Source organism: Lutjanus erythropterus, chromosome 2, assembly GCF_056507025.1.
Source record: "Lutjanus erythropterus isolate fLutEry1 chromosome 2, fLutEry1.hap2, whole genome shotgun sequence".
Lineage (NCBI taxonomy): Eukaryota > Metazoa > Chordata > Actinopteri > Lutjaniformes > Lutjanidae > Lutjanus > Lutjanus erythropterus.
In genome coordinates, this window is record NC_139318.1 from 34,295,870 (window position 1) to 34,323,035 (window position 27,166).

Below are 27,166 nucleotides of genomic sequence, written 5' to 3' on the forward strand. Positions count from 1 at the left end.
TTCTGCTGAACTGAGAATTCCCCGCACATTGCTTTTATTTTTCATTTGGATCACTTCCTTGGTTTTTTTTTTCTGATTTATTTCCTCTAAGTAGCTGTAGACACAGTATGCATGGCAGAGGTGCCAAACAGCAGATGAGTCAGCTGTGGCACCATGGAGCATTATATAACACTTTCCTTACAAACAGTGTTACCTGTCAGGTTGCTGTAACTCATCATTTGGCCGTCAGACTCTCTAATGAGCACGCTCTTCACATCAACACCACATTTATCTTGTTCACCTTCTCTCTGTGTATCTGTAAACCTATTTTCACCTCTTGAACTGTGTGCATGTAGAAAATATTCACTCCTCCCTCATCCTCCGACCGCAACAGGCCCGAGGCACGTCGCCATGTGTCAGTCACCTGCATACCTGTGTCCTGATGGAGTCTGTTTGCTATTGTTTCCACAGGACAGTTGACGGCTCGAGACGAACCTGACTAACAGCAGTGTGACGGGATAAAGAGGATAAAGGTCTCTCTACGGAGCCAGGTGAGAAGGGAAAACTACAAAGAAAAGAGCGAAGTGCTGAAAGATGAAAAGTGGTTGTTGGTTTCAGTAAATCCAGTTTGCCTGTGAAGTCAACTATACCCTTAAACAAACTCTTGCTTAATGATAAAAGTGGCCATAAGGACTGCACACTGGTGTCGTCACAGTTCAGGAATTTCTAACTTGAATGCAACCTTTAAATAATATTGATGTTCAAAACCATTTTCGATACCACAGGGAAAATTGATTGAAAAAAAAAAGAATTTTTAGATTTAGACTTTATTTAAACATAAAAATAAGAAGGCTAAAAGATGACAGTGGGAAACCTAATTCTCTTAGAGACATTTGGTTTTTTTTTTTCGTTTTTTTTATTGATCTGGCCTTTTAAAAATACCTAAATTATCTAACTGATCTGAAATTAAGTAAAATTAATGTGCATCAAGTACAACACCATCTAAGTTAATAGTTCAAGTAAAAGGATCATTTATTAGTTTTTTTTTATTAGACAATCATTGTTAGTATGGTTTGATAATACACATTTATTTTTTGTGAAATTTTATCACATTTTTGTCAGAGTTTGAGAGTTTTCTTCTGCGTTATGAACTTTGTCTGGAATTTAACAAACATAATTAGGGAATATTCTTGAAAAAAGTGAATTTAATGTCATGCTAATAAGCAAGAAGTGCTTAAATACAATTCAATTTGTTACATTTTTTTTATCTTATTTAATTCACATTGTTCATGCTACATGCTTTCACTGTTAATCTTCTAAAAGATCCTCTTCTTGTTTCATTCACAGGGCTTCTTACTATCTATTTCAAACTCATTGCACCAGCTGCAGGTGAGTTTTTCATTTTTTTCATTTATTTATTTATTTATTCATTTATTTATTTATTTATTTATTTATTTGGGATGGTAGGGGGGTGGTGGCCCATTGATAGTAATTTTGAAATGCTGAGAATAAAGAAGAACTTTCTGTATTAGTACCGGGCATGAAGTTGATATGGAAAAGGTATTTCAACTTTATTCTTAGCCTTTATTTTCAAAATGCAAAGTAAAAAAAAATCATCCTCTTCTGTTTTATTTTTTCTTATGCAAACTTTGTTCTCCACAAAGTTTTAAAAAAATCTTTCTCTTCTCATTGTTTTCCTCATGGCTGGCCCTAGTAGTCTTCTGTACTTTGTATTTACATCCACAAAAATATAACTTACAGTAGCATTTGGTACTTTTAATAAATGTTGATTGAAATCAAGAGGGGGCTGCCACATCCTATCATTGTGATTAAGCCTTAAACTGTGATATTAAATATTTTAAGTTTATTTGAGCAAGAGCTGTAAAAGATACTCTTAAGTTTTCTTCTTCTTTAATTAAATCCAACTGTGTTTTTCGTTGTTGTTTCATGCTAGAAGTACCAAAAATTCAAACCAGTTCTGTTTTTTTTTTTGTTTTTTTCTGTTTGTGGCATTAATTCTGTTGGTCTGTAATAGAAAGAAATGTTTACATGTCTCTGACAGCCGACTTCTCCCTCACAATTTTCTTTGTTATTTCTTACCTCTCTGCAGTCAGCTGACCAGGAGAAGTGTCATGGCTGCATATGGACAGACTCAGTACAGCCCCGCCCTCCAGCCTGCAGGGCCGTATACACCTTACACTCACCACACACAGGGCTACAGCATGCCATCTTATAGTAAGTACACAAACAAACATGCAGTATCATAAATTCATGCATTATTTTCATAACCATGTCAATAGCAAATAATGTAAAATGCTGGCAAAGCTAAATCTCAGATTATTTATATATGATTTTCATATTAGATTTTATATTTGACTGATTATATTATATTTTATTCTGCTAGTTAGTGGAAGTCTATTTTCTCCAAACAACATCAACATTAAACTGGAAACGAACTCAGTTGCGTTACAAAAGAATGACATTACAAAACAAAGAGGGGACACAGAAGGCACTGTAGAGGGAACAAACCGTCTTGTAATGTGTACAAGCAACAAGCACATTGTTTTACAGACAGAGATTGCCAAGTGTTACGCATGCTGAGTTTGGAGCTTGTGGTCGGGGTTTTTGAGGTGAAAGTGCACACTTTCAAGAAATAGACAAAGCTTCACACTAAAATCTGAAAACTTGAAGAATCCAACAGAAAACATACTGCTCAACCCTACCATTATAAACATCTGCTCCCATATCTAAATATTGAAAACGGACATACCCTCCTACACTACTACAGTGGAAAAATAAATTGTGTTATTTGAATACGAAAAAGACAAGACATATGGTGAGAAATATTAGGGCTGTCAAAGTTAACGCATTAATAACATGTTAACGCAAATTTCTTTTAACACCACTATTTTTTATACTGGTCTGACCAATAGCTTGAATCAGAAGCGAGCCTCCCTGTCACCCAACAATATAAACAGGCTTGTCTGTTTAGGCAACTGGCTCAACGCAAAGAAATATAAATATAGGAGGAGGGAGAGGAGAGAGTGCTGATCGAGCTTCAGCTCCACCTGAAACCAGGTAAAACAAAAAATAAGTCTGACCCACAGAAGAGAGAGAGGGAGAAAGCGTGTGAATATGGACAGATGTGTCGACTTGATATAAAAACGTTTTATGATCAGGAATCATAATATTAATGTACACTTCTGTGGTGCATGATTTTTTTTTTAATCCAAGTCGTGATTTGTGTACTTTTAAATACTTAATTACTTCATGCTGATTGATCATAACAGCGAGGGAGGAGAGACGAGCTGCAGAGAGGAGGGAGGGGGAGCGAGTGATTGAAGTACCGTAAACTCAGTAAACTTTACTGGTGATGAATACTGATGTTACTGCACAGTTCTCTGGTTTAAACACTACAGATTAAAACATCTGTTTCTGTAAAGGCCAAACTGACAGACGCTCATCTCGTCCACAAATCATTTGTCACTGTGCTGCGTTATTGTAAGTCATGATGAAGAGTCCAGACTCTGTCTCTCCTCTTCATCTCCTCGGTGTGTGTCGGTGTGCAGTTTGCTGTCTGCTGTGGTCTAAAACATCGTCACTGATGTAAACTGTCAGAGTGACACTGATGTAAATCATCCTGCTGCATTAATACAAAAACATGAATATCGCACACCACACACATATTATTTGAGCATATTTTTTATGCCAAATGCAGTGCCTTTGAGGATTTCTGGACAGTATTTGTCATTGTTTTTGGCTAAAGTATTTTATTTAATAAAGGTATATTTGAATTACATTTCAAACACTTGAAAAATATCCCTTTAAGGCACATGCTGAACCAATAAAAAATGTGTAATTAATTTGCGATCTATCAGGATTAACTACAGAGAGTCATGCATTTAATCACAATTAAATATTTTAATTGATTGGCAGCACTAATTACAACCATTGTGGACATAAAGAAAAAAGAGTGGTCTATGTAGTCAGACCTTGTTTGAGCTTTTGTTTTGTTTTAGGATAGGATAAGGGGACGTAACTATTGGTCACAATCTGCAGGACTGTTTTGCTGGGGAAGATTTGAGTAGATGAAGTGAGTCGTTCAGATGATGAGCCTGTTTATTTACGTGCAGTTGATGGGTGTTGGAGTAAGTCTTAGTTTGTATTGTCTTCTGTTCTGTCTTGTTTTTTTTGTGCACATTTGTTTTGTTACTGTAGAAAGTGACTCAAACAGACACTTACTCATTTGGCAAACATTCATCATCAGTTTTAACAAATGAAAACATACTGGCTGTAGCACTGTTGTAGAAGAAACCAGTGTTTCCTTAATCTCTTATGACATATCACAGCCATTTTATGATTTAGTACGTGAATATATTACATATTTCTTCTTTAGCCTAATTAACTTACAAGCAAAGACATAACGTTCTAACTTTTCAACGTTCAAATCAAATTCTTCCGAACATTTTGTCCAGCCTGCCAATCCGGTTTCACTCACTTTCATAAGTTAATTACATGATACATAATCTAATTTATCTACACATTTCTCCTTTGTATGAATTGCCATACTTTAATGAAACCAAATTCATCCTCTGTTCTCCATGGCATCTCTCCATACTTAGACATTAAAACAGAAGACGGTCTGAGTCACTCTCCAGGACAGACGGGACTCCTCGGCTACTCCAACTTCAGCAGCACTCCTCCCAGTCAGAGCCTCTACAGCTACTCACACACACACGGTCAGTCTGGATACACACCATCACACAAATCTGTGATTTCAACCTTACTGAATGGAGCATCCATCTTTTCCTCTCCTATCCTCTCCTCTCCTCTTTCTCTCTTTTCCTCTCCTTCCCTCGGCCACACCTGTTCTCCATTAGCTGCGGTCTGGACTCCTGGCGTCAAAAGTCTCCCCACCCCTCCTCTTTTCTCGGGGTCAGGCCCCCTTTCTCCACTCAGACCAACAACACAGCATGCAAGCGCTTGTGTCTGTTAGGGAAAATGTGAGAGTTAGAAAACACAAAGATGGAGGGGAAGGGAAATAAAGGATGGAAGATAAAAAAAAAAAAACAAGAGTAATTGAGAGAACAAGAGATGGGGAGAGGGTCTTTGCAGAAAAACAAAAACTGAAAATCCAAATGTGGTATGCTTGTCAGCGTGTGCAGCTCTCTGCCCACGCACGGCTGTGTATATGTGAGTGTTTGTGATTGTGTGTGTGTGTGTGTGTGTGTGTGTGTGTGTGTGTGTGTGTATCTGTGCTGTACACATTCCTCAGTCGTCCGGCGCCCAAAGCATGACTCGCTCAGTGCGACTTTATGGCTTTGAAAGCAGCATGAAATTGACCTTGTGTGTGAGAGGGGAGAGGTTAAGGTGCGTTATACGAAGGGGTGAGGAGGTTTAAAGTTGCAGACTGAGGGATGATGATCCTGTTTCCACTGTATTGATGAGACAAAGGAGAGACAAACGGGATTAAACAGCAAACAGACAAGTTTTTTTCCTCCATTTTGCTACATACTGTACTGTATATCCCAGCTTTTTGAAATGCTCAGTAGTCTACTAATAGCTATCCCTGTATTATATTGGGCCAATAGGTTCAAATCTCATCCATTTACTCTTTAAAGTGATAGTTTTCCCCTGCTCTAGTGCCACACTGGTGTGACCTAATGTCAAGGAAAACCACTGATGACATTTTTTCCCCTCAAGGTTCGTTTCACCACAAGTTATTTCATTCTCACAGCTGCACATCATACCACGGTTAGAGCTTATTTAGAGTTTGTGAAAAGATAAATCTCGTTTAGTACAACATCTCATTCTTGTACTGTAGGTTTGGAGTTGCTCACCAACTTAAGTTTTCCAAGATCAGGGAACAAAACAGCGATTTTAAAATGAAGTCAGTGAGAGATAGGAACAGTGTTTTGACACAGGTTTTCAGAAGGTCAACAGTTTAGCCAAAATGTCTAAACCACTTAATTTGGAGGTAAAATTGGGAGTCAGCAAACTCAAAAATTTGACAATAATCAATTATCAGGAACAGTGTGTGTATGAATAAAGGTTAACAAAAAATAAGACAGGGCAATAGTGACAGCCATTCATATGACAGGATTTTAACAAACCCTCAGGTTAACCAAACTTATATGGAAAAGAAAATGAGGATAAACGGTAAAACTGTTCAATGTAACCATACATCACAGTTTACAGAACAACTCTGTGGTCCAATTTGCAAGGCCTGTTACAATAATTGTATTTCTTGGATGACATATTGTCCCAGAAATAATCGTGATAAATTAAATTATTGTCATTTAATGCTTCTGACATAGTGATAATACAATAACATAATGTACAAGTGCAAGTACATAATTCTATTCTTAAGAATATTCTCAATATAAAAAAACAAATAAAATAAAACCACACAACTGAAACAATAAATAAAATTGACTCCAAGGTAAAACTCTGATGTTTGTTCTGACATCATGTTGGCTTAAGTGTTGATGACATTCTCATGTTTACAAATGTAACACAATGAGCAGTATTTAGGTCAGTAAAAATTATTGAGGTCATGTCCAAGTATCAAACTCGTAATAAGTTTTATTTATTATTAGATTGACCTTATTTTAGTGTACTTACTTTTTAGCAATTTTTTTATAACTTATAAAAATGAGAGTTCTGAAAGTCTGAGGTTGACTAAAATTAACCTTTAACATAACAACAGAATTGTTTGTCAGTATTTCTGACCTTACCTTTTCTTCATTTATCACATGTAGAGACCTTATCCAGTAGTAGCTTGATTCAGACACTGAATTATCAGAAGGTTGCAATATAATACTTCCCTGTGTCAATGCGGTGGTGAAGCACTTTTTTAATAGTCACTAAGGAACTACAAAATTATTGAGCGTGACAGTTTGTTTTTGACCTTAAAGTAGCCATTTGACAAAATACTAAAAATCCACTTGCTTGCTTTTTCCAGAGTAAGCAATCATCCTGATTAAGTTTGCTAGTTAGTTAGTTGTCATGAAGATGATGTTCCAAACTTTGGTCACATGACAACAAGTAGTTTTATGTGAGGAGGAGTCTCTAATCTGCACCTCTGTTCCAGGATGGTCTTTAGCGTTGGATGTGAATGTCTAGTTTTCCATATCGCTTCCTCTTTAAGAGAATATTCAGATGTCAGACATTATGCAGGAATGTAAATATTCATGTAAACACACTTTTGATGAAACCTCTAACAAACTGCAAAGCCTTGACATGACTGTGCTCTGCTGGAGCACGACAAAAAGGGTTTTTTGTTAACAGAGTGTAGTTTGAGTTTGAGAGACACTGTTCCCAAACAAAATAAATTTGTTTGAATATTTTTATGCATAAATCATTAACTGCAAACTTCAAACGGTAATAAACTGCCACAACAACCAAATGTTTGTAGGATTTCAGAATGTTTCCATGTCATCCATTATACTGTACACAATACACAAGCATGCACACACACACACACACACCACAAAAGGCCATCGAAACACGTACTGTACACTGTGTGTACAACTGAAACCAAATGGGGACTATGGGAGCCTTTTTGTGTTTACTCCAGAGACCTCCTGTATTTTTCCTTCAGTCGCTTTGAAGATTGTTGTGTTGTCCGGGGAGGTTTCACTGTGGTTCTTCCATTGAGTCATTATTCTCCTGTTTGTCATGCATTGTGGAAGAGGACGAGAAGAAGAAATGGGGAGCAAGAGAGAGCGGCAAAGAACTGAAGGAATGATGGAAGGTAGCCATGAGGAAGTGAATCTTCAAAAATATACCAGGGACACTTCAGGTCACGTCACAGGAGAGGAGAGTACATTTTTATTATCCCCTGAGGGTGAACTGCTTGTAAGGCTAACAGTCAAAACAAACAGAGAAAAGAAAACTAAATCAACTTCAAACCATCTGAGTACTTGAATTACATCCTAATAATTGTATCTTCATTTTGTATATAAGAAAATACACCCATTTAGTAAACACTTTGAAACAAAACAATTATTTGTACATGTTATTTGACCCGTTTTGTATTTGAATACAGATACTTTAATTGCAGTGCACACAATTATCTGTGACTAAGCAACTGCCAAGTTGTTCTCGTCTGTAATAAATGCTGCTAAACGTCCAGAGTTTACTCTTGTAGATGAGTTCAAGGCTCCTTGAGGTTCCCGACTGACACTGAGTGACACATGTTTATTATTTTACCTGAAGTGAGCCGTTACATAGACTGTGTGTGCTCAGTCTGTGGCTACTGAGAAGCATTTATACCAACGATTTTTACCAATGATACGCTGCGTGATTGCTCGGTTGGTTGGTCCACATCATAGACTGTGAATGAAGATGGACGACGGGTCTCCACTTCCTCTCACTGTATAAAAATTGAGCAAAAATACGGAGCCAGAGTCCGCACAGTCGTGATCATGGTTGGAGCTGTGTTATTGCGGTCCAGCCCATTAGGGTTGCACAATTAATTGAAATATTATCATTATTGCAATGTAGCCTGGAAGAACAGTCAGAAAAAACAATTTCCCAACTTGGGAAATGGGACCAACCGAGGAGCATGTGAATGCAACATTAGAGCTGTTAGCAGTTTTGTTTAAACTTCACCACATTAAGCACTGTGTCTTTTCACTGATGACTAACCACTGTACCACGTACTAGAAACCAGTAAGGAGCTTTCTGTTGCCCCAAGGCTTTTTGGTTGATTAAAAAAAAAAATAATGGAGGTGTAAATTATGTCCCGTCTGCTAATGAGCTCTCAAAGTTCAATACTTTCACATGAAACCATTTAGAGGTTATATACCCTTTATGAGAGGACAGATATAATGCACTCTGTTGTCCAGATCATGTCAAAAGTTCATCTGTTCATCCTTGGTCTGTGGCCAGCTATTTGTAATCTGTTGAGATATCCAGCTAACTGACAAACTGCAAGAATGGAATGAAAATTAGTAATGCTGTCTAGTCTGTCTAGTGCTGTAGGTGGAGTTAATAACATTAGGGGTGAAGTGATTAACCAGACAAACAAACAGTACAGTATGAAGAGACTTGACAGAATGATGCGGGGTGAGGCAGGAAAATCGGGGGAAAATCGCTCGGAGAAAGACATTCCTGCCTTGGCTTGATCAGATTGAGAAGATTCCCCGAGCAGCAGCAGCAGCAGCAGCAGCAGCAGAGGAGCTGCAGACTTTCCCACCTGTATTGTTATGTCAAACATAAATCTCCCTCCGAGCCCCTGCAGCACTGAGCTGTCACCGGAGGAAGGAGGCAAAGTTTACGGCTTATTACTTCCACCGCAGTCTCGCAGATCAGATCAGGTGTTGTGAAATTACATCTGAGCTGTTGATTAATCAATACAAGATGGGACACGGTCAAATCACCCACCTGTTTACAATTTGTAATTGTTCTTGTAATTATTACCTGAAAGTTTGACCTTTACCTTCACTTCTCAGGTGGTGGTATTTCATCTGGAATTTTTCAAGGCACCCATGCAATATCCAGTTCAACCCCATTCAACCCTACCCAACAAGTGAGTAATGTAAATTCAAGAAGAAGTTTTACTGCCAAGAAATCTGAAGAGTTTCCACAATAGGATATAGTCATTATGTAAGGAAAAAATGTAACTTAAATTATTTTTATATTTAAAATTAGTCATTTTGACAAATTACATCTCAATCAGCAGCTGTTAGAGCTGTATAATATTAACCTTATTATTGACTTTCTAAAATTTGGAATTAAAATGTTCATATTTTAAGGACTAATTAAAATCATTGTTTACATGTTGACAGGAGTTTTCAGCATACTCAAGCTACAGCCAGAGCCAATACCCTCCGTATTACAACTCACATCACTACAACAGCCCATACCTAACCAGCAGCAACATCAGCCCCGCTGCCATCACAGGTCCATTAGCCTATCAGCATCCAGAACACCCCGTCATGCTGCCCAATCACAGCCCAGAGTCACACACAGGTAAGAAGTGACAAACCACCTTTTTTGCTTTGCAAACCACTGAATTAATAAAAAATAATATTAATGTTAAAAAGTATTTAGTAAGGCATGTTGAATCTACTGTCAGGAGTCTTTTTGTAAAGAACAGTCAAAACTATTTCATATCTTTATGCAAATTAACACATAGCTACATCATTTCTGTTTGCAAGGACCACATGATAATAGTAATAAAATGGATACAATGTTTTTTTCACATAAATAAAGAAATAACTTCATGTATAACATTTGACAAATTTACAAGTCGGCCCGAATAATTAAGAATTCGTTGTTTCATAAACTTTATAAAGTTTCTCCTTACTCAACAATTCACAAAATAGGGCATTTTGTTTTTTTTAAAATTCTGGTTACAAATAACTAGCTTATATTGGTTACTCACTGTAAAATTTGATATGTTTACCATCAATAAAATCTTGCCCTCCTTCATAAATTTAGTGTAAATGGTGAAATCAGTTGAAGTGTGTTCAAACAGCTGGTAAATGTTGGTAGGTAGACACAGGTAGCCAACAGTACAGCGATGCCGTTACTGACAGTGGGTTTTTTTACAAGGGAAGAAACAACTTAATGTTTTACATTAAATGGCAAGAAGGTAGAAGGTTATCTGCTGTAACCATTTCGCAAAGCCTGTTTCTTGGACTTAAAGTCCAAGTCTAAGTTTCGCCTCACTCAGCAACTCAAAAACATTGCACAATTTTTCAAGGGACATTGCGGTTACTAGTTCAATGTTGAAATAAGTTGAAACAGACAGTGTGTTTACAAACCGACTGATTATCTTGGCAGGTATGAGAGTATAAATATGTTACTTGCAATACAGTGAACCAAATAGTGTACTTACATGACATCATTTGAGTAGGCAGTCCTTCAGTGTGATCCAGGACACATTCGACTATGATTTGAGTAACTGGTTCTGAGTGCATCCTCGGTGCGTCTTTGGTGCATTCACACCTGTACTTAGACCTGTCCATCCAAGACACATCTTAATACAAGGTGTAAACAGGCTCTAAGGTATCCTAACTTTTACTACCAGGTATGGCTCCAAAATTCCACCCCCATAATGCAATAACAATCTTTTGTATTCTCTTTGACTAGTAAATTGACTTTGACATGACTTTGTTTAATGGATGTTTGTGTTTTAGGAGAGTACCACCCGCCGCCCAGCCCCCCCACACCAGGTAAAGAGGAGGGGGTCCCGGCACGAAGGGGGTCAGATGGGAAGTTGAGGGGGAGGAAAAGAGTCAGTGACCCCGCTCCACCTCTGGACTCTGATATAGAGGTAAACACACACTCACACAGTGTTGAAAAATTATCAGTATTTCTCTACAATATTTATCTTTCACACACACATAAACTGTCCTGAGGTTAACAATACATATCTGTTATTTCACTGCAGCGTGTGTTTATCTGGGACCTGGATGAAACCATCATCATTTTCCATTCGCTCCTCACGGGAACCTTCTCCTCACGATTTGGCAAGGTACGCTAATACATACGACCCCTCCCTATATTTACTGAAAGAACGTTCTGTAGCTCATCACGTTTATCAAAATTATACAACAGGTAGGCACAGTTTAGCACAAAACCCTCGCAACAACAAACCAGTGTACTCTTGCTTTAGTCAAATCACCCCTTGGCTTAGTGCTTATTTGACTAACAGTCAAAGGTTTGGCCGCCTGAACCGAGTCCACGACCTTCAGGTTTCATCCCTGAGCATTTTCACACGCTGACTGTTTTGCCTTTCTGCCCTCTTGTTTCTTTTCATAATGCGCCGGGGTTGTTTAGCTACGCCGGCATCCTGTGGCGTGATTGACAGCCAGCGGGACCTTTACATAACAGACAGGCAGCTGACAAGGGGCGGACAGCGGTGCGTTTCTTAGTCTTGGCTGAGAATCTGTGTTTTGAATTCTCACGGTCCCCCTGCGGGTTGACACAAGGCTGATGGGAGTTTGAGAGCAGCGTTTCTGATCGGTTCAGCCCCCCAGCAGGCCATGCACGCTGTTGTTTCTTTTTCTTTCTCTTCTGCCACAGAGAGGAAAGGGGGGGTGAGGAGAAACAGGGAGGAAGAGATGAGTAGAGAAAGAGATAGAGAGAGAGAGAGAGAGTGAAGGATGTGTTGAAATGTGACTCATGTGCCAAAAATTCCTGATTCCTCCCACCACCCAAACACCCCGCTGCTGGATCCCGGGAAGCTCAGTTGGACAGACTCTGACATCAAAACTCAGACATGCAGCGGAGGAATCGAGTGAGTGACAGCGGAAAAACAGATTAACAGTCCAAAGCGTCAAGACAGCTTACACTCTTAGAAATAAGGGTTCTCCCTGAAGGGCTGAGGTTATACCCAGAACCGAAAACTTTTTTGAAGAAGGGTCATTGTTCCATTATATAACTGAGCTATTTGTAGAACCTACTGGCTGGGTTCTAGATAAAACCTTTGGGTTATAAAAGGTTTCTCGGTAGAACCAACTGCATGGGTTCTAGATAAAACCCTTGGAATATAAAAGGCGTCTCAGTAGAACTCCCTAAGTGGGTTCTTGTTAGCACCCTTACAAAGCAGAAAGGTTCAAAATGTAATAAAACACCTGAACTGTGAATGTCACGCAGATATGTAAGTGGCTCTGATTTACACTAAAGTTCCTTGAAATTATATTTCATAATATATTATTATCATCATCACTATTACGCTGCTCCGCTGGCTGAAGCTCCTGAAGAAGGAGTCGGTGCGCGGGAGCAGGGGAGATGAGTGAGGAGCAAGAGAGAGGAGAGACTCGCTGTGAAGCTGCACCTCAACCCACCCAACTGAGCCGGATTGAGTTGCAGCTTCAACACGTGCAAGATTACACACAGGTTATTCATCCGGCATCAGGCTCTAACAGAAGAACACATGTTTTCTCCCCGGGTCGGACTGCTCTCGTGGTCAGATATAAAAATATAAGATCATAATTGTTCAAACCTTGTTTTTCTGGATCTAAATAAACACACAGTCACAAACACTACAGCTGCTCCAGCTGTCTGCTGACTGATCTGATAAAGATTATCTGACAGCCCTGATCCCGTCTCGTGCTCATTTTACGTGTCTACAGGAATTTATTTGGCTTTATAATTTTAATAATAATTCCTGATTCTTTATGAGTGACAATAGTAATGCTTTATTGCTGATATTGATAATAGATACGTTCAGAGGACACTTTACTAATCCACACTCCTGTGAGAAAAAGACTTAACTTAAATAAAGGTGTTTTGTGATTGGGGAAATGGTGTGTGTGCTTTGGCCAAACACTCTGAGTGCAATCTTGTGCAGGCAGACCGATTGCGCCACAGACTTTGCACTTCAACCAGGTTTTAGTCAGTCTAAGGTGCAAGTGGTTTTTACTCCAATGCACGGGGCATAAGACAGCAAATGCACGCCTTTGTTTTGCCTTCATTTTTAGACCTCCCAAGGCCACACAGACCAGGCGCAAGTTCATTTGCTGTCTTGCAGACATGGCAAAAATGGCAACTGCACCAGTGGAAAATAGCAAATCCACCAGTGCAACGGCTTTGTGCCCGTTGTAAGATAGGGCCCTTCATGTTGTGTTCTAGGTAGAACCACCTAAAAGGGTTATAAGAGGAACCTCAGGAACCAAAAAGGATTCTGCCATGGGAACAAGCCAAGAAACCCTTTATGGCTCTCTTATAGGACCTTTATTTCTAAGAGTACAAGCAGAACGTGTTTCCTTTTTTTTTTTTCTCCCTTCCAAATTCGCGGACTTCATCCTGCTCTGACAACCAGAAATGCATTTTTTTTCACATCTTCACCGCTTTGTGTCGCTTCTTCTGTCTGCATTTACAACCCAGGCTCTTCCCATAAGTGTCAGCCTATTAAACTCTTATCATAAACAAATGTTTGGGCTTATACGTAAAGGCAAGTCTGGGCCCAGTGTGCAGGAAAGACTAATGGGCGTGTTGAAAGACAGTTGTTTTCACCAGCTTGGTGAGCCAGAGGTGAACGGAGATCCACATGAGGAGCTGATTCCCTCCCCTCCAACAGCTCTTCCATTATCTCATCTATCATACAGCGCCCCTCTCTCTCCGCTAGTGTGTGAATTCTTTCCCCCAGCTCAAAAGGTGGGAACTGAATGCTGTGGGTGCTTTTGCTTCCTCCTTCTTTTTTATGTCCTTCTTCTCTGGGATTATCAGAAAGAGGCTTTTATTTGCCCCCTCTGTGTAGAGCAGGGCTCGTTTTTTGGAGAAAGGTGATTACAGATAATTATTTCAATTATTAGACAGGCACAATCCTTTCTTAAGCCTTTAACCCCACCCTCTTCATCCTTTCCATTCATCTCTTTTTCTTCTCGCCAGTGTTTCTCAATCCTCCCCCTCATCATTTTCACCTTGTCATCCTCCTCCTCCTTCTGAACTCTTTCTGCCCTTTATCCTCAATTACCTTCTTCTTTTAACACCTTTTTTGTGGAGGAGGACTTATTGTAATTGTGATAATTAACCTCTCTTGTGTCATCAAGTGCGTTTCTACCATTTTGCGCCAGAAGACAGCTCTGCTTGTCATTTCGGATGCACTAATCTAACATTCACCTTTGGCTGACACTCCGCTGTTGCTCTTGACTCGTAGCCAGAGATGAGCGAACGCTGCCATCAAGACAACACATCACACATGCATACAACACACCTGCTTTTGTAGTCTCGAACAACAACACACCTACGCTGTTTGTCAGCCTGACTGCCCACATATTATGATTTCTGTGTTTCTCTCTGCTGATGATTTATACTTTGGTTATTGGAAAACAAAAACCTGGTGAAAAGCAGCACTTGTGTGTTTGTTTGAGTTTTTTTCCATGCAAGAGGGAAAGAATAGGAGACAAGAGACTGGGAGGTGTTGATTGAAAAAGAAAACACTGAAAGAAAGTGAAAAAGGTGAAAGACAGATATAAACAAAGAGCACAATATATCAAAGAGACCTGACCTTTTTTACTGAGTTTACCAGAGATAGGACCTAGTGATTGTTTTTGTAAGTCTGTCAAACAAAGTTGGAAGTTGTTGCATCTGTTGTAATTTTCGACTCTCTTGTTATGCATACTGCAATTTGTTTTTTTTTTGTTGGCCATCTAAAACTTTTACTTTTTGTATTCAAATGATTTTCTTTGGTATTTTTTTTTTACTGGAGCTCAGTAACATAACATTCATCTCACGAGTCTTGAGTATTAAAGTCCAAGTTGAGTTGCAAGTCATCAAATCGAGTCTAAAATCATTATATTTGTGCCTCGAGTCTGACTCGAGTCCAAGTCAACACCTCTGTATGTACTGAATGCCATATTGTTTTTAAACTATGAAATCCACTACAGTTATGTAGGGAAAATAAAGTGGAGGGGACATTTTTATGGACTCAACCAACCTGTTTTGACTCGCAAATCACATAGACTAGTTGTTGTTGTGTGTTAGAGTTATCAATGTACTGTTTTATCATTGTAATCAGTCGTTAATTTCCACTCATTTATATTGTAATAAATATAAAGATCAAACGGGAGATTTTTGGAACCTGTTAGAACTGTGTAATCCATTACCTTGAATAACAAGTCAGCATTCATTCAGTCATGCAAGCAATCCTTTCACTTTTCAACTAGCGCCATGATCACGTCAAAATTCTAATTTGTCCAGTACTTGGGTTCATGTCCACACTGTCATGTTAGTCAGTCAGAGAAACAGAGGGGATGGGCCTGAAACACAGACTAGGAGGCCAGTTCAGTTTAAGGCTAGAGATTTAATAACTTAAAGAATGCATTATTTAAAAAAAAAAGGCTTACAGGTCAGCTTAGGCTTAAGGTCAAGCAGGACAGGTCTAAACCAGAGACGTGTCCAAAACAAATCCAAAGGGGTAGATGACAAATTGAACAGCCATAAAACAAGCCAAAAAGTCCAAAATCAAGGCAAGATGATTGATTGAATGAACAGACTGTGCATAAGTTTAGTAAAAAAAGATGTTCAACTAAGTTTAACCAGAGAGTCAGCAGTGAAATAATTAATGCAAAGAGGCTGCACTTAATTTACTGTAAGCTTATGGATGAGGAAAACAATAATGTGGAATGATTTTGGGAAAACTGGTGGACTGGATTCAAGAGAGCCATAGTTAATAAATCACGAAAGAGATTGTAAAGATAAGAACGAGAGCTGAGTGTTTGATTGACAGATAGATATTCACAATTGCCTCTCCCTGAAACCTGTTTATGTCAATCCAGTTGATGAGTTTGCAGAGGAAGTGAAAGGAAAGCTGTTTGGAGAGACAAGCAGGCGGCTGCGCTGACAAGGCGAGAATGATGACAGGAGTAATGGTGTTCAATAATCTGATTTAACTGATTATTCTCTCAATACAAAATCTCTTCACCAGGCCATCAACCTCAGCCTGAGCTCATGATTTTTATGATTTATTTACTACTCATCGATGAGGGTGCAGCTCCTGGAGTGATAGAAAGCTGTTTTTCTGCCATCATTTTTATTAACTAGGTCAAACCTCTAGCTGCAGTTAACAGACCAGTTTCTTTCTTTGTTGGAGTGTGTTTTCCTCTGGCTGACTGAGAGATGAGAGTCTTTACTCTGCATGAGGGGAAGTTTGTTGCACATGCATAAAGACATAAGCATATACGAACAGTGCTACCACACTGAAACACACATTTGACTGACGGGAAATAAATTGTGTTGGGGAATTAATTGCTTGTTTTGGTTCAAGAAGCCGCAGACAATTAAAAACTTAATTTGTGATGATTAAAGTAAGAGATGCAGCTACTTTTAACCCTGAAGCAGAACTGTGTTATGTTGGTCTCATAGTCAGTTATTATGCTGTGATTCATGTGTGTGTCTCTGTGTGTTCGTGCATCAGGACTCCTCAAAAGCAGTGTCCCTGGGTTTATGGATGGAGGAGATGATCTTCAATCTGGCCGACTCAAGACTGTTCTTCAATGACTTAGAGGTGAGTTTTTACTGTAAATTTGAGTGATTAATAACTCGTGTTTCCCCTGCAAGCTTTCTCCATGAACTAGAAACCTTTGGAGGAACTTGTTGTGTTCCCATCACAGGGACCAGGGTCTAATTTAAGTTCTGGGGACATGTTTTTTACACCCCAGAAAGTCCCTGCTTGGGGGAAGTAGGTCTATCTGTGGACTCATATAGCTACAGGACATGCCAACTAGATGATACACCCCTCGAAATGGGTAGGTTTAGGCACCAAAATTACTTGGGTAGGTCTGCAAGACTGAAAACTTCTCGTATGAGGGTTGCACTTTCCAAAAGTACAGGAAATTTGGGGGTGGGGCTTGCAGAGCTCAACATTTCTGAGCACTCAGCTACCATTTTTAAAAACCTGTAGTCGCAAACAGGTTTGGTTTTTGTTCAGTATGTTTTATGCAAAAATGACATGTAAAAATAGCCATCGTCTTTCATACGTAAGCAGACTAATTTGCCTAAACATCGCGGATCTTTAGACCACAGTGGGAACGCAGACAACAACGGACACAGAGAACCCTTTAAACTGTGTTTCTACAACAGGAACTTTTAGGAACCTTTGCAGGATCTGAGTGCTTTTCCACCACAGGGACCAGGGTCTAAATTAAGTTCCAGGCACTGAATTTTAACCCTCAAAAAGTTCCTATTATTACAGTAGTTCCTAGTAGACAAGATGAAAGTGTAGCAGGGGGGAACATGTCTAAAAAACTACAGCCATGAAAGTGGTTTGCTAGCTTTTGTCCTCTTAAACTGATATCTGTTATCTATTATGCCTTATTGTAGGGCTGCAAGTGATTATTTTCAATGTTGACAAATCTGTTGATTATGTTTTCAATTAATAAACGAATTGTTTGGTCTATTAATGTCAGAAAATGGGGAAAATGTTGACAGATGTTTCCCAAAGCCCAAGGTGAATTCCTCAAATGTCTTGTTTAGTCCAAAACCCAATGAGATTCAGTTTACTGTTACAGAGGAGTAAAGAAAAGACCAAATATTCACAACTGAGAAGCTGAAATCAGACTATTTTTATATTGTTTCTTAAAAAATGACTCAAACAATTATCAAATTAAATATTAAAATAGTTAATGAATTAATTGATGCAGGGCTACCTTACTTCACACAAATCTAAGTACTTACTTATTTCATATTCCCCTTGCGGCACTCTGCAACTCAGGCTTCTTTGTAATAATTGTGAAACTGTGAATTATTTCCAGTAAGGTGGAAAATAGCAGCAGCGAGGACATATCCAACAGTATAAGCTGGCGTACTCTTGACCAGAAACCCTTTCCTGCAAGAGCCTAGCAAGAGGTTTGACATTTGGGTGCCTGTTTCTTACCTGGCATAAAGCACAGTGGCAGTCATTGTAGAAATCCCCTCACACAACATCTATCCAGTATTAATTCTTACTACAGCAGCATTTTCCAAACAATTTGCCCTCCTCACTTGAGCAGGAATATTGAAAGAAGTGGTTGTTAACTTCTGGCATAAGTGCTCTCACAGTCAGACCTAACCTGCTGCTTAAAAATCCACCACAGTTAATGTGGACATTGATGCAACCTCTAAAGAGGACGACTCCTCAAAAAAGTGGTCATTAAAACGCAGTTTTACTACCCGCTAGTGACTGAAAAGTTCATATGTTTTTCATCCCACATTCCTCGGCCTTGTTCTGACAAAGAAAAAAGATTAGAGAGGGACGGAGAGAGAGAGGAGAGAGAGAACAAGTACACTTTGTGCCGTAATTATAGGTGTGTGTCTGAGTATCCGAGAGGAAAATTAGTCAAATGGGAGGAGGAACAGTCGAGAGGAGGGAAAGGAGCCAAGAAAGCCATTTGCAAACCCGGTTCTTATCCCGTCTTTTGTTGTCAGGGCTCAGTAAATCTCTAAAGCAGTAGGCCACAGCAGGCTGACAACTGCTGTTAAGTCTTGAGCTACAATTATCTTGTCCTTCCCATGTCAGTAGCTACATCAGTGGCTACGAGTGTTATCGCTGCTGTCATAACTGTAATACCACCAGAAGATTGCATAATTGTAATTGGCCTGCGTGGCTGGATGATTAATCAATGTCAGAGTTTCCAGTTGAAATTTTCCTATTAAAACATGTAAGTAGGCTGCTATGGCTGAACTCCACTTAATTTCCAGCTCATAAAACTGGATTAAAATGAGAATACTCTGCAGGCTCTGAGTTTCACTGTATATGTGAAGTGCTAAAGGGGTTTGTTTTGTATTTGTACGGTCTGGTCAGTAGTGCAGGCGTGGATGGCACCTGAGAGGGAGGTGGGTTGCAGCCCGTGGGAGTTGAGTTATGTGGAGATGGAGGGAAGATGAGGTAGTGTCTCCATCTGGTTCAAGACAGCTGAAAGGTGATAGGAGACCTGTCTGTCCCGGGTCACTGCGTGACAACTAGAAGTTATACTAGCACTCTGTTTTTGCACACACGTGTGTGTATATCACTGCATGTGTATTATGTGTATGTGAGAGACAGAGGGTTGTGAGACAAAGAGGCTTGAATCTGGACTGCGGATGAAGACAGAAAAACATGAGAGATCTCAGGGATTTTCAGAAGACAGTTACTGCTAGATGCAGAGTGGTTTTTATTTTCATCTAATTTTTTTTTATTTTAAATTCAGTTTCCAGAGTGGGTTTGCACATGTCAGTTTTTATTGTTCAAACAATGTTTAGTTTTGGTTTAGTTTTCATTAATTAGTTAGTCTTTTATTATTATTATATTAGGGTGGTATTTGTCAGGGTTGAGATTTAACAAGTTCATAATAGGTATTACAATACAAACACAACACTTTGTGTGGGCAGTTGACTCAGTCATGTGATCTCAGTAAACATATGACCAAGACTAAACCTAAGGACATTTCCTACATAATTTTATTATATTTTTTAACAAATAGACTCATATAAACACAGTCCCTGTCAATCATCACTTATGGTGTCTGTATCTGCAGAGACACTGACCTCTGCCTGTATTTTCTCATTATTTTGCTGTGTTTGAACCGACAAACAACTGTATTTCTAGTGTGTTTATGAAGAGCTTGGACAAATCCTGATTCTGCCTTTAACTAAAATGTTTTTTTCACACCTCCTTTTAGTTTTCAATTTAGTTTTAGTTAGCCATTATAACCTTGGCTCGACACACTTTTGTATTTTCTCCTGGCTTAGGAGGATGGATTTATGCTCCTTGTTTTTATTTTCATACATATCCAATCTTAATAACTGTTTTCGAGTTTCTGATTTAACTACATATTGCTGAAGGTGTTTTGGCTGTAACATTAGCCATATGTTTAAGCTACAGTGTAGATTTAAACTCTGTGGTTTGGTTGGTTGCATTAACTTCCAGTAGAGAAGAACAACATGCACACCACTGTGCTTGTCAAAGACAATGGTCCTTTCTTTATTTTTTTTTTTAACCAAAATGTTGGACGCATTGTAAAAAATGTAGATTTGCTTTTCTTAAATTTACTGCGTGGTTACAGTAGAATTGCACAGTGATGTTGACTGTCTTGTACCTCTGGCGCCTCGCTGTCCCGTGTCCTGACACCTTATTTCCTCCTTCCTCATCTTTTATTTTAGCTCTTTTTTTTTTATTTCTGTAGCTGCTATCAGTCCCGCAGGCTTCCCTAAAGAGGACAGGCCTGCCTGTACAGGGCTCAACTCTGAAATGTATCTCCTGATATATCCGCTCTCTTTTTCATTTCCCAGGAATGTGACCAGGTTCACATTGATGACGTGGCCTCAGACGACAACGGACAGGACCTGAGGTAAAGCTTCTACTCTGTTACTGTACTGAGTTACTGAAACTCCACCAGTTCTGCTGCGGCTTGTGAACCAGACTTGCCCTCTGGGTTTTAGTGCACGGGAGGAAAAAAGCAGCGAGATGAGACGAAGAGTGTGTGTCTGTGTGTGTTCATGCATGCAAGCATGTGCATGTCTTTTATTTTCCCGACTTCCACAGCCATATAATATGTCACAGGATTATCCAACGCTTTCATTTCTCATCAAAATATCTCTTTATCATTCCCTCTGTCTCCCTCAGCCCAGACGTTTTATTGCATAAACTTGTTGAAGCACTTTGGGATACTTTTAGGAGTGATTTTAGAAGGAGCCAGACTGTACCAAAGTACTTTTTTGAAGTATTTATTTTATTGAACTTGGCCCTTTTCATTCTCAAAGATGTTTTTATATTTATCCTAGTCGTGCTGAATGTATATACTTCATGATTTCATACTGACAAAGCTTCATTCATGGCCATAAGTCAGTGTCTACGATGTTCAATTTTAAAGAGTTTCTTGTCCCTGAAATATTTGTGGTCACACTGGATCACCTCCCTAAATTTGATGAATGGTTTGAGCGCTGCCTTCTTGTTCATAACAAGAATAGTTTGAATCGATTCCTAAAGCAAGAAGATGTGTCCGTGAATATGGTTGCATCCCCACTGAAACACACATGATAGTGCTTCTATAAGATGCTCTGCAAATGCAGTTTGTATCTTTATGATCTGTACCCTGACTGCTTCCTGTATTGTGATCCTGCAGCACTTACAACTTTGGATCGGACGGCTTCCAGAGCCCAGCAGGAGCCGGCTCTCTGTGCCTGGGGTCAGGGGTCCACGGAGGGGTGGACTGGATGAGGAAGCTGGCTTTCCGATACCGCAGAGTCAAGGAGATCTACAACACATACAAGAATAATGTTGGGGGTAAGCTCTGCTCTTATTTTATTTAAAGCTATAATATGTAACATTTGTGCATTAAAATGTCAAAAACAGCTAGACCTGTGTTACATATGTTGTTGAGCTGTGGTCTTACACAGAGAACTCTGTATGCATTTAAGGTAACTGTTCCTTGTAAGCTGGCCGCTAGTTTCTATAACTTCTGGGAAAACATGGGATACGTCAGAGAGTTAGGAAGGGAGTGTGCAAACTAAATGACTAAATGTAGCATGTATAAAACTATATTACCTCATCTGTGAACATGACTTCTGTCAGTCACATCAGATTGGCAAGAATTTCACCACCAATGAAGCCTTTTTAACAAAGAAGAAAACAACTCCTATGATTATACACTACTTCACTCTACGTCTTTTGTAGTTGTTTTAAAGTCGAGATGAAATTAAAAATTCCTGTTTAACCCTTTTAGATGATAACTCCAGTCATATTGTGCATTTATTTGGCAGTATATGCCCAAAAAATACAAAAAAGCCAATAATACCCTGACATCCCCCCATCAATCAGTCTTCAACGTTAAGCACTGAAGAGGTGAGTAACAGTAAGGTATGTCAGTGTGTCTTTGGGTGTTCGCCACCACCAACCTTCCTGTTTCCCCAAAATACCATGGTAAATGTTGTTACCAGCCCACAAGCTAGAATTTATTTATTTTGTGGAGAATATCTGGTATCTGTGACAGCAGATTATGCACAAGGTATTTTACAGTAGACTTCCTCAACATCTAGCTAACTGCATGGAGCCTATCATGGGCTGGGAGGAAACAAAACTGATTAATGACGATTCAGAAACACAAGCTCTGATGTCCTCCAGCAGCTCACCTTCAACTCTGCTAACTAACACAGTTAGCAGGCGACGAACGGGGCTCAGCGGCCTGACTGGGACGAAACACAGCCTCTGAGACCAACAAACAGAGTACATCACTAAGGCCCTTTACTGAGATTCCTTAAAAGACAGCTTTACTTGTAGCTAAAGTACCTAACCACTAACTGTGTAGTTAGCTCATCTAGCCGTGCAGCTAAGTTGCCTGACTCAGTCCTGAGGTGCCAGAAGCCAAACCCAGCAAGAAAAACGCTTTCGTACTGTATTCCTTGTCATCAAACCTCCGTCAGTCTCGGACGCAATGTTTGGTTGCAGTCTGGCCGTGTTAAGTTAGAGCTCACAGAGCAAGAAGAGTCAGCTAATGGACTGCTGCAGCTGAGGCTGGTGTTAACGCTCATTCAGAACTATTGGCAATTGTAAACACCAGTCAGTATCTGAATCAGTCCCTCCCAGGGGACAGGAAACATGTAAATATAACAAATATCATTTCCGATTCATACAGACTTTAATGTGAAAGACCCCTAGCGGAAGAAATTATATACTGTGTGTTTCACAACACTCTGTACGGACAACCTAGATATTTAGATCAGGTTTTCCTCTATGAGGTTGGATGAGAGTTGCATGTGATTTGCTCAAAACAAAAGTAGAACAAATAATGACAGAAAACGTGATTAATAACAGTATGGACAGTTACAGCAAATATTGAATTGCTCCTCAACCACAAGTTAAATTTGAACAGCTTCAGACCACAGTGATTTTTCTGGGTTTTGTCTTTGTTTTTTCATGTATCAAGTTTTTGTATTAGCTGCTTCAGAAAAAAGTGTATTTTGTATTTTTGAGGCTATATTTTGTGCGTCAGCCAAACTTCTACCAAGTTAGAAAATGTGTTGAGCATATGACAATAAACACCTGCTCTGTCCAAGAAGAAAAATATGGTTCATTACTGACGTATTACCTATTGGATTAATTGAATCCTGATGTGGTGAAAAAAAAGCTGAGAGGAAGGATCCAGGTTTGTTTGTCAACTAGGACAATGAGTCATAAGTTGTTGTCCAGTACAGATCCTTGTGCACTGCTGATTGCAGCTGGCTGCTTTAACGCTGCTGGAAACCATGTGTCTGAGGTTTTGGCTGGAGGATGTTGTGTGAGAATCGTCCAACCAAGGCCTGCACACAGTCCTGCTGTCAAAATAAGGTTTTGCATTGTTTCAGAAAATGAGATCTTTTATGCATTAGAGCTATCGGGGTTCATGTCCTCCCTGTTTTGTTCCAGAGAATGACCATCATCCTTGTGCTTCTCCCTGATGGCAGGTTTGCTGGGCAGCCCCAAGCGAGAGGAATGGTTACAGCTGAGGAGAGAGATGGAGGTCCTGACTGACCTGTGGCTGACTCAAGCACTCAAAGCCCTGGCACTCATCAACTCCAGGTCGGTTCATGCTACCATGGCTTGATTCACTCCAGCAGGTCAACTGACATTAGCTGTTAGCTGCACCTATTTTTTTCTCCATGTACCATTATGACTTGAATGAATCTCAGTTCATGTAACCTTTTTATTTATCAATGAAAACCCAAATTAAATGTGTTTAAGCAATCAGTATGGAGCTATTTGCTTAACTTTACCCAAATTAAAATAGATAAAAAATAAATTTTAGTTAATATAGTACATATAAACAAGAGGGGTAACAGTTAACTCTCAGCTGTTCTTTTCCTTAGTAAAACATTACATTGCTTGCTAACTAGCTAAAACGTTAACAAAACTAAATATTCTTTGCTTGCTAGCTAGCTAGCTAAAATCATGAACAAACATTACATTGTATGCTAACTAGCTAAAAAAGCTAACAACACTTTAGAGGTATTGTTTACTTGTCAACAACACATTAAATTGTTTGCTAGCTAGTTAGCATACTCACAATGGCTCAGAAGAGACACTCTAAGAAACATGCTGGCCGAATTAAGGGAGCATGGAGTATTTAATCTACATTTAAAGTGTAAACTAAACTGAGGTTTAAAAAGAGGCTTAATTTTAAGTTAGTTTGGTGCAAAGTTAATCCATGGCTTAATCAGTTTTAAAAATTAATCCTAGTTGTTTTAGTCTTAGTTTTTATTCTCCATATCCCATTATGAGTTGAATGAATCTCAGGTTCTGATACAGCACTGTCATTTAAGGTGTCATGACTAAACCATATTATAAATATGTCTGTCCTTTCCTGTTCCAGGCCTAACTGCGTGAATGTGTTGGTAACCACCACCCAGCTCATCCCAGCCCTCTCCAAGGTGTTACTGTATGGTCTGGGTTCAGCGTTTCCCATAGAGAACATTTACAGCGCCACCAAAACAGGTGAGGAAATTTTAGGGAAAGGAGGTTTCGGTGAGAAAAGGACAATCATGATTTAAAAAACACAATCAACCTTACACTCTACTACTGTCTCCTTCAATTTTCAATGCACATAAATAAAAATAAAAATAGAGTAAATGTTAATATACTGTTTTAATATTTTAAACTCTAATTTTCCTTCTTCTCAAAGGCAAAGAGAGCTGTTTTGAGCGCGTCTCTCAGAGGTTTGGTCGGAGAGCAGTGTATGTGGTGATAGGAGACGGAGCAGAAGAAGAGGCTGTGGCCAAGAAGGTATAACTCAATCTGTTTTTTTATGATTCTGACCGCTGAAAAACGGGCCTCAACTAATCAGTTAACCTTAAAAGACTCTCAATTTCTGCAACTTCTGTGTCTCTCTCTTCTTTTTTGCTAATCTTTGCATTGAAATATCAGAACTTGTCCTGGATTTGGCATTCCCACAAATCATTTTTTTTTAACATAATGCCTTTGTACTTTATGGGCTAACATGTTATCCACATGTACTTTTGTCACATACTACAGTCCTCTTCCAAACCACAGTCTATATTTCACATCTGCACTGCATCTGCAGGAACATTACAAGTATGTCTGCCCTAAGTTTGCATGTTTTACATTAAACCTGAATTTAATTTTTATGTTATTTTTGTTTTCTCAGAAGAACATGCCGTTCTGGAGGGTGTCCTGTCGGGCCGATCTGGAGGCCCTGAGCCATGCACTGGAGCTGGACTACCTCTAGAGGGCGCCAGCTGGACACACTTCTGCTCTTCCACCCAAATCATGAGAAGCTCCTGAGCTCCTGAGTGCAGCTAGTAGGTGAAGATGCACCCTAGAGACTGATTCAGTGAGTCAGTGTTGCTATTTCAAGGTTTGGCACAAGGGGGATTTGACCCCTAATGAGCACCCAGGTGGACGATTTCACTCCAAAGCCAGAAGAACTGTGAGGATTTCAAAGCGAGGCTGCAGTATAAACATGAAGCCAAAAGTGCTGGACCAAAATAAAAGACCAAAGTGAAATAAGGGACCAAAGCTTCATAACTAACCACAGGGATGTATGGTTAATACTGCAAATACTTTTTAAAAAAACTTTTTTTTTTCCTTTTTTAAAATTCAATTCATCTCAACTTTATTAAAAGTGTCCCACTTTTGTACACAAAAAAAGTGATGCACTGAATGCAAACTTTTACATGCTGTTTATTGAACACAGTGAGTATGTCTGCATGGATGAAAAGGTCACGTTCTTGTTAGATTGTTTGTTCTGCTGTGTCTTTTTTTATTTGTTGTGAGACTTAACCCATTTTCCACTGACCAGTAATATTTTAAAAACAAATTTAGAAACTTAAAGGGATAGATTTTGCCTTCACTATTATTTTAGAATTGTTTTATTCATATGTCAGCTAGATAATATTTTCCTCATAGGTAGAGGCTGTTGAAAATGGCCTGATTGTATTTTACCATTAAAATGTGAGCTATTTATTATTAGTTAAATTCACAACACAATGAGGTATAAACAGTTTGGGAGCTCGTCATTAAAAAAAAAAATCTGTCCTTCAAAGGCCTAAACTATGCTCTTGTAAAAATGTTTTGATAAAAAGTTGTCTTGAAGATGCTGTATTATAGGCTGGTGCTTGAATCCTTTCTTCTGATTCTGGGTTGTAAATGTTGTCATGGTTTAACCTTCTTTTTCTGTCCTTGTTTAATTTCCTAATAACCTGTTTGTAATATAGATGAACTGGTATGGATGTGCATGTGCCGATCACACTGCCTGTCAGCTTAGCTATGATTTGTATATAATGCTTTATTGTCGATTTGTTTTGACAGACAGTTAAAATAGATTAATAAAGATAAATTAATTGCATTGTGGGGAAAACTGAGTCGAGTTTCATTTAATTTGAACCCAGAGGCGAATGCAACAAAAAAATGAATGATGAATGATCCTTGTGTGAATTACATGTAATTATCAAGCGGTTTAAGAAGCATTTCATGCAGACTGAACTTTAAGTAACCTTTTTTTTTTTGAGGAAAGGTCTCCCTCTTCAGGGCAAAAGGAGAACTACAAGAGGAAAAATAGAAATTCTTGTGCCAGAGTTGCTCCAAAATTATAGTTACACAGAATGCAAACAATAGAGTATTAAATATAAAGTGAAATATTAAGTGTACAGTAACCGGGATTTGTAAGTAGTGGTTAAAGTACTTGGTTTATTGGGAAAATAGCTGTTTTTTAATAAAGTGCTTAAAAAGTCCTTGATGTTCAAATTAACCACATAACCCCGTCTTATATTTTTATCAAAG

General features: G+C 39.0%; 1 protein-coding gene across 1 annotated transcript; it reads left to right on the plus strand.

Annotated features, from left to right (window-relative positions):
• The first annotated feature begins 407 nt into the window (after nt 1-407).
• eya2 (EYA transcriptional coactivator and phosphatase 2) lies at nt 408-26,732 on the plus strand. The gene is made up of 15 exons (XM_084737876.1): nt 408-530; nt 1,327-1,368; nt 2,090-2,214; nt 4,602-4,718; nt 9,438-9,514; nt 9,774-9,957; nt 11,130-11,266; nt 11,384-11,467; nt 16,856-16,945; nt 20,686-20,744; nt 21,519-21,679; nt 23,836-23,950; nt 24,741-24,862; nt 25,050-25,150; nt 25,533-26,732. The coding sequence occupies exons 3-15, from the start codon at nt 2,112-2,114 to the stop codon at nt 25,611-25,613; spliced, it is 1,431 nt and encodes a 476-aa protein (XP_084594002.1). The 5' UTR covers nt 408-530; nt 1,327-1,368; nt 2,090-2,111; the 3' UTR covers nt 25,614-26,732.
• The last annotated feature ends 434 nt before the right edge of the window (nt 26,733-27,166 follow it).

Coding starts and splice junctions, on each gene's coding strand:
- eya2 (XM_084737876.1), top strand. CDS start 2,112: ATGGCTGCATATGGACAGACTCAGTACAGCCCCGCCCTCCAGCCTGCA. Junction 23,951..24,740: donor CTGGCACTCATCAACTCCAG/GTCGGTTCATGC, acceptor TTCCTGTTCCAG/GCCTAACTGCGTGAATGTGT. Junction 25,151..25,532: donor AAGAGGCTGTGGCCAAGAAG/GTATAACTCAAT, acceptor TTGTTTTCTCAG/AAGAACATGCCGTTCTGGAG.